The sequence below is a fragment of the Phasianus colchicus genome, chromosome 1 (genome assembly GCF_987193195.1).
Source record: "Phasianus colchicus chromosome 1, bPhaCol1.hap1.1, whole genome shotgun sequence".
Taxonomy (NCBI): domain Eukaryota; kingdom Metazoa; phylum Chordata; class Aves; order Galliformes; family Phasianidae; genus Phasianus; species Phasianus colchicus.
The window spans coordinates 77,697,911-77,711,327 of NC_143436.1; the positions used below are offsets into that span (position 1 = coordinate 77,697,911).

The 13,417-nt window shown below is 41.4% G+C and overlaps 1 protein-coding gene across 10 annotated transcripts in view; it reads right to left on the reverse strand.

The window, feature by feature from the left end:
• The window catches only part of TSPAN9 (tetraspanin 9), a 163,236-nt gene that overhangs the window by 124,445 nt on the left and 25,374 nt on the right, over nucleotides 1-13,417 (reverse strand). For 2 of the 10 annotated variants that reach the window (XM_090148279.1, XM_090148261.1), the window contains exon 2: nucleotides 2,998-3,184. The exons of 6 other annotated variants lie outside the window; for them this stretch is intronic. Coding sequence is in view for 1 of the 4 variants with exons in the window: in XM_090148233.1 (XP_090004359.1) it covers nucleotides 11,944-11,953 (10 nt within the window). In the remaining 3 variants the exon portion in view is untranslated. Of the gene's footprint in view, nucleotides 1-2,997; nucleotides 3,185-11,943; nucleotides 11,983-13,417 lie in introns of those variants that run through there. 2 more of the 10 variants (XM_090148233.1, XM_090148246.1) reach the window with 2 other exon arrangements.

Here is a 13,417-nt window from a genome sequence, read left to right on the forward strand (position 1 = left end):
ATGGTGTGCTTCTTCTTTTGGCCAAACTATACAATATGACTGAGTCAACCATCTTTCCCCATAAATAGTGAGCAGCTGAGAGCAGCAAATTTCACTCACTTCACAGAAAACCATCTACATCTTCTGCTTCGCCATCATTTAATGGTCTTGTTTTCTTTCCCTCCAACTACACAGAATACTGTGTAGTAGAATACTGAGCCAGAGCCTACTACTTTTACCAAAACCAGCACACTTGCTAATTTCTGAGCTTCTTTTCTCCATCTAGTCATTTGAGAGGTCTGTACATATTTTCATGTAATACCAGAAATAGCTATAATACTGCTGCCCATCTGGATCACCTACCAAGACAAGTACTATTTCTGTAATATCTACCATAAACATATACATGTATGTACATGATACAAAACACGAAGAGCAACCTAAAACTGGAATTAATAATATAAACTGCACGATAATTGTATTCTGGTAGACAAAACACTAAATCTATAATAAATTATCAATCAGATAGAATTGATTACAACAGAGAAAATACTAAAAAGCAAAACAAAACTTTCCTCTCAAGCTAAGACTAATACCCAAAAAGTATAAAATACAAAAAAGGTGGGACAAAGATTCCCATTATGGGGGAATTTCTATATGGTTTAGAAACAGAATTTGCTGAAATGCAGTGAACTTTTCCAAAACATACTGAAGATGACTCTGCCATCTTACAGAAAGTAAGCATTCTTAATTAGTATTACAACTGAATATGCAAATCAATTGACTGAAGATTGCTAGTGCTTTTGTAGCAATTATTAATATTGGAAATTTTCAAAATACTGGTTACATAAAGCCAGTAATATAATTATTATTTTTTTATTAAAACCTGATTGATTAACTTGTCCTAAGGTTTTTCATCCCACCAACTAGTCCTGATGCTTGTATTTGCTCTCCAATCCAACCGAGCTTGTATTCTGCAACACTAAATTGCTTTAATCTGCTTAGCACTTTTCATACACTTATACCTGAAACATCCCATCTTATTTGTACAAGTCATTGCAGCTTAAATTCCAGGTAACAAAACAGTTCTTTTGCAAATTGTATTATGATGCAAAGTAAAAGCTAATTCCCAGGAAATTCTAAGTTTGTCTTTGGAATAAATTCTAAAGGAAGTTCAGAAATTCTGACTTGCATTTGATTCTACTATAATTATGAGAAGAGATAACCTCAATCTCAGAATGTCTCCTTCTTTAAAGCACAACAATTAAAAAAGGCACTGAGGAAATAAAAGAAATGGAACACATCAGTGGACTGCTACAGACAGAAACTATACACTCCACTCTTGAGAAAGAAGCAGTAACATATTTATTGATATAACACAGTGATTTAACAAAGCTTAGGTGTAAATAAGACAGTGACTTAACAAGATTCAAGATGACAAAGTACATTTGATTATTTACTGCACAGAAGACAGGGTTAAACACATTCACCCAGGAGAACCTATCACTGAGTCACACGGTGGTTCAGAGTAGAGCCCCTTGCTTTCTAAACTTCTTGAACCACAGAGGTAAGCTGCTCAGGCAGAGCCAAATCCAGTCCCACTCCCAAACTTAATGGTTTATTGTCTGAGGGATTACATGTGCACAATCAAAGATAGTCTTAGCGAAGCTTAAGAATCTTAAAGCTATTAGTCCCTTACCAAGTACCTATATTTGCAAAGCAGCTTGATGTTACGGTGTAAGAGATCTCTGCACTTCTCAAGAGGTTTCCCTTCTCAACAGGGGATCCTGTCATACAGCCAACTGTTGTGCAAGAAAACTCAAGGAGCTCTCAGCTGCTCACTATTTATGGGGAAAGATGGTTGACCCAGTCATATTGTATAGTTTGGCCAAAAGAAGCACACCATCACAGGGGCTCATCCTAGGAAATACAAAGACTCTAATTAAATTTAAACAGCAAATTTTGAGATTTCTTATCCTTTGGGAAGATTATAAAAGCAATGGCTGCATGTTTAACATTTCTCATGTACATATCTATGAGTGTTCAAACTAAAGAGCACACTAAAAAGTCACTAATTGCAGGGCTTTAAAACACTAAACACATCGATCTAGAATCTCTAATAAAGAAATACAAATAAGAGAACTTTCCCCATCGGCTTTCCCTAGCTTTCTACCTACACCAAACAGAACATCAAGATTTACACAAAGCTGTTTTCCTTTATCATATAGTTATGAAGTTTACCTTCTGTCTGTAATTCTTCTTAAATTCTTAGAATTTACCTAGCTGGATAAGAGATGTCAAGCACAAGAATAATTCTGTTCTTCTCCATGTAAAGCTGGGGTCATAGAGGGATTAAATCTCTACATATCAGAATGTGTTCAGAAGTGTTTAGATGTAGTACTGGTGGACATGGTTTAGTAGGAAATATTGTTGATAGGGAGACAGTTGGAAAGAATGATCTTAGAGGTCTTTTTCAAGCTTGTTGATTCTATGATTCCATGCCACAGTTCTGTACATGTACAACTGACTGTGAAAGAATGAAATGCCCAGAAGGCAGGTGATAGATAAGAAGGACAACACAAGGCATGCTTAAGGTTGTTTGCATACACTCCAGGTAAATCATCTACAGATCACTGAAAAGCAAAAGAAAATGTATCTACAGAGAATCAGCTACTCTTCTACATGCTCTTTGTTTTTGACAATGACCCCATAATTAGAAAAAAAATCCCACACAGAGTTACATATGGAATTTCTTTGTCAATCAAAGTCCAAATCACCATGCTACCAAGAACATGCATTTTTGTTCAAATACACATTTTGTTTTAATAAATCAACAGAAGGTATTACTTGAGATTTTAGGAATTGCTATATTGCCAGTCGTAATGCTATAATGTGATGGAAAGTACAGTAATAACTGCAGAGTGGCACAATCTTAGACTACAGTAAATGACAATAAGCCCAGATGCAGCAACCATGGACACATAACACATAAACAAAGGAGAAAAAAAAACTGTTTACCTTTTCATGACCGCTGGCATGCAGGGATGTCTAGATAGATGCCCTCAGCTCTGCTGCCAACCCTTAAATGAGGTCTGGAAAGGGGTAGATCCTGGTTCCACCTTTTTCAGTCACTCAGGTGCGTTGCAACTCCCCTGGGTTGGCTCTGCATTCCCACCAGGTACTCAATCACTGTTTCAGGCTGTGACTAAGCATTTCTGCTATATCAGTTTTCATGACTGCATTCAAAGACTAAAAGCTATCTCTTAAAAGCTCAGTTCATGCAGCCCTACAACAGCATGAGTTCAAATATTTCTACTTCAGATCATTGTTTTGAAGTATTCTGTGTGAGCTTAAACACCAAAGAAAATAGAAAACCTCAATTAATCCCACCAAGGAAGCAAAAGTATTCTTTAATTTTAAACTGTTCCATCACATCAGAGAAAGATGATTTATACTCTTAAATATAAGTAGCACAGGGTATTTCAAAATATCTTTCCTATCTCTAAAGCAAAGACATGATTTCCTGGTGCACTTCTCCTGATGCAGATTTTTACAAGCATAGCATGCAGACTTTTGTTCACTGCTGCCAAAAATGCATAGCTAATGCTGTGTTGAAAAATAGCATTTTGTAGCTGGGAATTTGCTCTCTGAAAGTGTTACTGTGCTCTTTGTATCAGTTGCAGTTTCCATGGAAATAAATAGGAGGCATTACTTTTGGAGTGACCTATGTATCATACCATTATAAAATTGTTTGAGTCAGAAAGGACCTTTAAAAGTAATCTAGTCCAACTCCCCAGACATGGACAGGGACATCTATAGCTACCTCAGGTTTCTCAGGGCCCTGCCCAGCCTGACTTTTAATGTCCCATGAGACAGAGCACCACAACCTCCCTGGACAACCTGTTCCAGTGCTTCACTTCCCTTATAATTAAAAACCTTTTTCTTACTTAACTAGATGGAGAACTAAGCAAAAATACATTCAAACACTCAAACTAAAAATAACAACTGAGAATGGGGCTGCCTCTGCATTCCTGGGAAAGCGCATATAATTAGGCCAGCTAGAGAACTTTTAATATTTCCATGTTTACAGAAAGATGCCAAGGTATAGTGCTGTGGGGTCAAATGTGACTGAACAATTTCAGTAAAAGAAAAAAAATCATCACTGGATTTACAGTTTACATCTATTATAAAATTTCCTAGCTACTGCTGCCTTATCCACAACCCTAAAAATAATTAGAAGCCTTATGTACCTACTAATTCCAGAGCCAATCATTCATTCAGCTTACTTCTAGCTAAAAAATAAAAAATGAAGATGTGTAAATGTAGCAGATTTTTATTTTTGTAGCCCCAGCGACAGACTAGTAACAGGTTACATAGATTTGATGGAATGCCCAGCAACCTTAGCTGTATCATATTCTAATTCTAAAATAGGTGGCCAATTCTACAAAAAAGGGTGTGAAACACAAATCAACATTTGTTGTGCTTGTAAAAGTTAACTGATATTTTCTTATTTTCTTTTCTCTCTTTATCTTCTCTTTTGTCCGTCCTCTTCCACGGCCACTTAGGGAGGCTCACAGAATCCACATGTAGAGACAAAAAACTAAATCTAAGCACCGTTCTAACATTTTCTACTACAATTAATGTGTTAATCTAGTTTTTAAAAATCTTAAGTTTTTCAACAAACTTGTTCAACTTCCCAGGACAGTTATACTTCATACAGTATGTCTGTACTATCAGTCTTCTTAGATGCTGACCACACCATCAGCTAGATGTCCTGACAAGATATTAGCTCTATCTTCAGTTCAAAGAATTATACTAGAATAATTGGATGCTTAAGCAAAACTAAAATAAGAATGTGCCAGGAATGGTGTCACTTAGAGGCTATAGCCCACCAAACTATTTTTATCTTGCACCTCACAGAATCATAGAATCCTCCGAGTTGGAAGCGACCTTTAAAGGTCATCTAGACCAACTCCCCTGCAATGAACAGGGACATGCACAGCTCATTCAGGTTGCCCAGGGTCTGATCCAGCCTTGCCTTGAAAGTTTCTATGGATATGACATCAACTACATCACTGGGAAACCTGATCCAGTGCATCCCCACCCTCATTGTTAAAGATTTTTTCCTTATATCCGACCTAAATCTACCCTCTTCGTGCTTGAAACCATTTCCCCTTGTTCTATCACCACAAACCCTGCTAAAGAGTCTGGCCCTTTTCTTTCCTGTAGCTCCCCTTTAGCTACTGAAAGGCCATTATCAGGTCAACTCAGAGCCTTCTCTTCTCCAAGCTGAAGAGCCCCACCTCAGCCTGTGCTCATAGGAGAGGTAATTACACTGCATTGCTTCCCATGGTTTCCTCCAGTCACATCTTGACTCAGTGCATGAATTTGAGACTAGACTTCTGGTACACTGTATGACATCATCCAGTCTGTACAGCTTGCAATGGATGCTGATGATCATTAGGTGGCATGGTACCATACAATAAACACATCAGATTTCTTTTTAAAGAATCTGACCTGCTAGGTTGTTGTGGTTTAACCTAACAAGCAGCTAAGCACCACACGGTCATCTGCTCACTCTCTCCCTTCCCAGGGATGTGTATGGATTGTCTGACTGCCTGAAGGTAACCATAAGGCCTACATGCCTGAACCGAAATGATCGTCAGTGTCACAAGCACGGCTGCAGCCACAGTAACCATACTGAATCTAAAAACCTAAATGGAGAACAAAGCATACAGTGCACAGAAATCACACTGAAACAATGAAGGAACTTATGTGGCCAAGGTTGTGTTTTCATAAGAGTAATGAGACACTGGCAATAAGTCGTGGATTGGTTGCCCCCCCTTGCACTGCACCATGCATTATTGTGTTGGCCATGAGCCAGCTCAGGGTATAAAGATATCGTAAGGAGGACAGGAGGGTGAAGTAACTTAGGCAGAGGACACCACTGCCTCTGCGGGGATGCCTGCAAGGTCCTGAGCCTACCAATTCCGCACCTTATCCAATCTGAGATGTGCTGGCTAATCATACTTGTGGGATCTCTTGGTAGATCTGTATGTATGCAATAAAACACTTAAATGCTTGCTTTGAATGACTGTGTGTGTGAATATGTGTTTCATGTGGATGTCTCATCCCCGATTCCAAACACCCTGACACAATGGGATGGAGGAGAGAATCAGGAAAAAAACTAGAATTTATGGGTTGAAAAAAAAACTAAGACAGAGAAACGGAAAAAAAGAATTGACAATTACATATATAGATACTGTGTCAAGGACCTAAAAGCCCCCGACTAAAGAATGACCCGGGGATGGAACAAAGTATTCTGACAATTTTAAGGGAACTGATATTTGTGGCTGTAGCTGCACATAGCTTGTTTTCTAGAGAAAGCTGACCCTGATAGTTTATCTTGTTGTCGCAAAGACTCATTTTCCAAGAAGGTGTTCCTCTTGGGCTCTGTATCATACACTGGCAACACAGGTACAGCATACAAGTGGAAAAAACCCTGCAGATCCTGGGGAGAATAAAAGCAAGAGAGAGGCTGTGGTAGGCAAGAGAGAAAAAGTGCACACTGAAGCAGGGGATACCCTGCTGGCACTACCTATTGAATCCACCAACGGCATGTTCCCTATCTCTCTCCTTTCCAGCTGTTTGCCGTCTCTCAACGGTCAGTAAGTAATAGTGCACTTGCTTAGGGAGTTTCTGCTTCCTGCTTATGGGGAATAGCTAAAAATGAAAGCCTGTGTGCGTATGAGTGTGCGTGTTGTCAAAAACACGTAACCCTCGGTACTGCTCTGAGCACATAGTTTGCTTGCCTCTGCTCCTGAGACATCCTGTCACTCAGATCCAAACATACCCTGAAACACATAACTATATATATATATATATATATATATATACATATAAAACAAGTGATGCACAAACAATTCTTCACCACTCGCTGACTGATGCCCAGCTAGTCACTGAGTAGTGGTAGGCCAAATGATGAACTCCCCCCTGTCTCAAACGTTCCTTCCACATGATCTCATATGATATGGAATACTCCTTTGGACAGTTTAGGTCAGCAGTCCTGATTCTGTTCTCTCCCAGCCCCTAATCCTCTTGCTGGCTGAGAAAACTGAAACATCCTTGAATCCATACAGCCACTCCCCAGCAACATCTAGAAATATCAATGTATTATCAACATTGTTTTTTTCCAAAAACAAAAACACAGTATCATACAAGACAAAATTAAAAACTGGGGAAAAAATAACTTTGAAGCATAGAATAAGAGAAGACCAACTCAAGTCCTTTGGAAATGAATTCAAAATTACATACAGCCAAAAAACAAAAAACAAAAAAAAAAAAAAAAAAAACAAAGGAGAAGTACTTCTACATTCTTGAGGAAAAAGTTAACAGCATTACCCTTCAATGTATTTCAGTCATTGACACCTCTCTCCTTTCTGAAACGAGACAGCTCAAAGCAGCCATGAAATCACACAGGAAGCACAAGCAGTATGCTCTCAGGGCTACTAAAATGAAAACTACACTTTCTCCTTGACTGCACATCGGACAACTACACAATAGCGCTACAAAAGCACAAGTGCTGATAGAAGCTAGATCTTTAGTTTTCAAAAGAACTGAAAGTAATAAAGCAAATTATTTGCTAAAAATAAAAGTATAATACATAGTTAACAAATCTCCATTCTTCTGGCAATGAAGAAAAGAAAGCAGCTCTCCTAAAGAGCATTTTCTAAAATGTTTCAGCTGCCACCTAGTGTTAAAATTAATGTAAAAGCTAGCCAAGATGAAGACCGAAATACATAAGTTAAAAAATTATTTATTATGGTGTCTTCTTAGTCGCCATAAATTTAAAAAAATAAAAAGTCAATTTTTTAAAAGCGCTGTAGGCAAATCTTGGTATGGTGTGATTCTGCCCTGTAGCAGTGTTGTTGGCTTTTGGGTTTTGTTTTTTGTTTTTTTTTTTTAATCAACTTCAGACCTCTGTTCCTAAGAAAACTGGAAAGAGAGCCCAAGGAAAAGTTCTGCTAGATGGTGAAGAAAGAAATGATCAGAATTTTAAAAAAGAAAAGAATTTATCATCTATTTCCACAGCCCAAGCTGTAAGATACGCAAACATTAAAACTAAAGGAGAACTACAGAGACAATGGCTGTTACAATGCACTGTATTTTAAATAATCTTTTTATATAAAAACATAACTGAAGAACCTTATTCTCCTCCACAACTCCTACATGTGAATTTTAAATGAGAGCTTAACTAGCATACAGAACTAGAGAAGTCTTTCCTGAAGGGCATAAAGTCCTTTTCCAGCAAATGAAGTGAACTCCTGAACACCAATAACAAAGTTAACATACCAAAAAGCGAGACTCCTAAGAGGTACAGAGTTAAGAAAGAGAAGAAAAAATAAACTATCAAGATAAGCTATCCAGTGGGGCTACAACAGGAAAATCCAAATTAGGCTTTAGTTACTGGAAAAAAAGTCACTATCACACCAAGATAACATTCACGAGAGACAGAAGTGAGGACAGGGTACAGAGGAGCACAACCTGGATTCTGACATTGTACAGTGCTGCCAGGAAAGCCAAAGCTCAACTGCATTTGAAACTGGCAAGGGACATCACAACAGGAAAAGATACCTCAGCAGTAAAATAAACAAGGGAAACATGGGCCTGCTGAGGGAAAAATGGTGCAATATCAGCAGATACAGATAAGGCTAAGGTTCTTAACGTCTTCTTTGCCTCAGCCTTCACAGGTGAAGTCTCAGGTCCCTGTTTCTGGAGATAGGGCTCAAGGTGCAGAAGAACCAGGACTGAGTCACAGATCTGTAACAACAAACACACACCCCAACCCAGAGAAGTACCTGAAAGCAGACAGGATGTGCTCTAGGATGCTTAAAGAATAGGCTGATGTACTAGCAAGACTGTTCTCTACTGTGTTTGAATCCTTTCAGAGATCACGGTATGCCTCACATGACTGGAGAAAAGCAAATATTTCATATGCTTTCAAACAGGGAAAAGGACAATCGTTGGGTCAACTTCACTTTGGTACCTGCAAAAAAATCATGAATTCACAGAATCATGATGTTTGGAAGCAGCCTCTCACGAGCATTTAGTCCAGATTCTTTACTCATGCCGGGTCAGCTGTGACAGGTTGCAAAGGACTGTGACCACCTGGGTTTTACACACTGACAAGATTTGCCCCTTGAGTCTTCTCTGCTCCAGGCTGAACAGTCCCAGCACTCCCAGCCTCTCCTCATACGAAAGATGCCCTAGTCCCTTCATTGTTTTTGTGAAGCTTTTCTGGATGAGTTCTAATATGTCCATATCTTTCTTTTACTGGGGAACAATACTTCAGAGGTAGCCTCACCCTGCTGAGCAGAGGACTGTCTTCCTTGAGCTGGTGACAACGCTGCTCTCCCTAACGTAGCCCTTTTTGCTGCTGGACTTCTTTGCCACAAGCGTGTGTGGCTGGTCAGCTTGTTGCCAGCCAAGACCTCACAGTCCATTTCTCCAGAACTGTTTTCCAGATGTTTGACTCACAGCAGGTACTGGTGCATGAAGAAGGTACTCCTGGAGCACATTTCTGGGCTTCGAAGATGATGATGAATTGAAACAATGAACAATGGTATTTCATACAGTATGAACCTAGTTTTGAACCTTTTACGATAAAACAACTGGATTTGAGAACAAAGAAAAGCACTAGGTATCATCCCTCTCAGTTGCAGCAAGTCTTACAATACTCTCCCACAGTAACTGTGTATCATTACAGGCTGGATGGGTTGACAGCTAGGTAAGAAAAAAGCTGACTGGGATGCTGGGCTCAAAAAGCAGTGACTGAAGCATCATACTCAATCCAGAGGCCACTGAAAATAAAGTACCATGGAAGCCTGTCTTGAGATTTGTCCTTCTTAGGCTCTGGAGAGGGTGACAATACTAGGGGATGCAGTGAATGTGTTCCAGAGCATGGATACCATTTTGAGAGTGCTAGATATACCAGAGAAATGGGCCATCAGGAAAAGACTTCTGCTGAAAAGGATCGGGACAACTAAGGTGCAGATGGAATTAAACTTAGCAAGAAACAAGAAAAATAACAAGAAGGGATTCTTTAGACACACTGGGCAGAAGAGACAGGCAAAGGAGAGCACACCCCCGATAAACAACAATAGAGAACTAGCTTTATCAGACATGGAAGGCTAAGTGTTTAACAAGACTCGGTCTTCACTGCCGGTACAGTTTCCCATGCCCTACTTCAACAAGAACAGAAAGCTCATTCATTTTTCGGTCACTACATCCAAGACAGTTTCCAACCACCACTTCTCCCACCATTCCTTCTCTGCTCATAAACAGTAGATCCAATGGCATGCTTCCCCTGATAGGCTCTCTCATCAGTTGCATCAGGAAGTTATCTTCCACATACTCCAGTAACCTCCTTGACTGCTCTATAGACTCAAAATACTCATAAACAGAGAGACACCCCAACCGCCCCTCCTTCCTTGCCTATCCCTTAGAGCCCTCCATTGAAGCACTCCAGCCATGAAAACAATCCCACCATGTTTCAGTGATGGTGAGTAGGTCATAGTTCTCCTGTCAGACCACTGCTTCTGCTCTTTCTGTTGTCCATGCTGTGTGCACTGGTATAGATGCACTTCAGTTGGACTACTGGTCTCACCCCTGACCCTGGAATGCTGCCCCTAGGCTCATCTCTAGCAAGCCATTTTATCCCCTTACCCTTCAAACCTAGTTTAAAGCCTTCTCAATGAGCCAGAATCCATTTCCCCCTTTGACTAAGATGGTACCTACCCATTGCTAGCAGGTCTGGCGCCAAATAATCTGTCCCATGATCAAAAAAACCCGAAATACTTCTGATGGAACCAGCCTCTTAAGCCATATGTTTACCAGGTGGGTCTTTCTGCTCCTCTTAGTTTCTTTTCCTGCTACCAAAGGAATGGAGGTTACCACCACCCAAGCTCCTGCTCCATAAACTAACTGCCCCAGTGCCCTGAAATCCCTCTTGATAGCCCTCTGGCTCCTCCCTGCAACTTCATCACTGTCTTCCTGAAATACTAGGAGCTGCACCAGATTAGGAAGCTTCTGACTGACATCCCTGACCCGGGCACCACAGAGGCAGGAGACTTCCCTGGAAGGTCCAGTCAGCATACCAGGCCCTCAGTTCCCCTCAGAAGGGAGTCTCTATGACCATTACCCTTCTTTTGTTCTTGACAGAGACTGTCTTGAGGCATGGGGTTGACTGTCTCATTCTAGACAGCCCTCTGGATGGACTTTCTTCAATTTCTTCACTTGCCTGTCTTTCTTGCTCCAGGGCCTCATATCAGTTATACAAAGAAAGCTTTGGGAGGTGGGGTAAGGCCAGGAGGGGGGGTCATCTGCCATCCCAAGCAGGAACCTGTTTCCATTCATCACCTCCCAGGTCGCCCCTCCCCCTGCACTGCTGCAGTAGGGTAGGGGATCCACTGCTACTTGTGGAGCATTCCCCTACTGCCTCTCTTGCAGGGATGTAAATGATGCTGCAGTAGTTATATTCTGACCCCATAGTCTTCTCATGCAGCTTTATTAATAAAAAAATAAAACACACATGCCTTACCCCAAAATTGCCAGAATTTCCACAACTCCATTACAGAAAAGGCCCAGGGTGTAAGAACTGCAGCTTGAACAGCACAGGTCTAAAAGTTTGAAAAGGAAAGATCTGGAGGCAGAAACTATATTAGCTCTGTCAGTTTTCATTCCTGGAGTTCAGTAAAATGCAAGATGGAAACAAATGGCAGAGAAAGAAGTCCAACAGCCTGCCAGAACTATGTATGTCTCCCTCGCCAAGCCTGCTCTCCTTGCAACTGGCTCCCCACAGCACCCACGACGACCGGCTTTCCCACGCCACCCCACTCTGCCTACTCCCAAGGCCGGGAAGCATCTGCAACTTTCCCGCCAGCTGCCCGCGGCTTCGGAGCTCACCCTTGCTCATTAGACTAGACCAGAAAAGTCCTGGGAGTCCGGTGAGTTGCCCAGTGACTGTAAAAAGAGAAACATCACTCCCATTTTTGAGAAAGGAATACCCAGGGAACTGCTGATCCTCATGTCTGTGCCTGGGAAGATCACTGAAGTGATTCTCCTGGATGACTTTGTCAAAGCATGTGCAAGACAAGGAGGTAATCTGAGATTTATACATGTTCAGTTTCATTAAGTGCTTTCAGACTTGCTCTTCTCTTTGAGCGGGGGGGAGGGCTGGGGGATTTTCTTCTTCTAGCTCCTACCTAGAGGTCCACAAAATCACAGAATCACAGAATAGTAGGGATTGGAAGGGTCCTTGAAGGATCATCTAGTCCAATCCCCCTGCTAGAGCAGGAACACCTAGACCAGGTCACACAGGAACGCATCCAGGTCGGTTTAGAATGTCTCCAGAGAAGGATAACCCACAACCTCTCTGGACAGCCTGTTCCAGTGTTCTGTTACCGTCACTACGAAGAAGCTTTTTCTCATATTTATATAACTTCCTGTGTTCCAGCTTGCACCCATTGCCTCTTGCTCTATCATTGGATGTCACTGAGAAGAGCCTGGCTCCATCCTCGTGACACTCACCCTTTACATATTTATAAACATTAATGAGGTCACCCCTCAGAGTCCTCCAAACTAAAGAGACCCAGCTCCCTCAGTCTTTCCTCCTAAGGGAGATGCTCCACTCCCTTAATCATTTTTGTGGCTCTGCACTGGACTCTCTCAAGCAGTACCTTGGTCCTCAAACTGAGGGGCCCAGAACTGGACACAATACTCCAAATGCGGTCTCTTCAGGGCAGAGTAGAGGGGGAGGAGAATCTCTCTCCACCTGCTAACCACACCCCTTCTAGTACACTCCATGATGCCACTGGCCTTCTTGGCCACAAGCACAGTGCTGGCTCATGGTCATCCTGCTGTCTACAAAGACCCCCATGTCCCTTTCAGTTTTGGATCCCTCAGGACAGAAAAGACATAGAGGTGCTGGAGCAGGTCCTAAGAAGGACAACAAGGCTTGTGAAGGGCTTGGAGAATATGCCGTATGAGGAGAGACTGAAGGAACTGGGGCTGTTTAGTCTGGGGAACAAGAGGCTGAGAGGAGACATTATTGCTCTCTTCCAATATTTGAAAGGTGCTTACAGTGAGAGCAGGGTTGGTCTCTTCTCACTAATGACAGGATGAGGGGAAATGGCCTTAAATTGCTCCAGGGTCAGTTTAGGTTGGATATCAGGAAAAACTTCTTTACAGAAAGGGTTGTTAAGCACTGGAATAGGCTCCCCAGGGAGGTGGTTGAGTCACCATCCCTGGATGTCTTTAAAAACCATTTGGATGTGGTGCTCAGGGACATAATTTAGCAGAGGATTGTTAAGGTAGTATGTTTAGGTCATGTTTGGACACAGTGATCTTATAGCTCTTTTCCAACCTAAGCGATTCTACA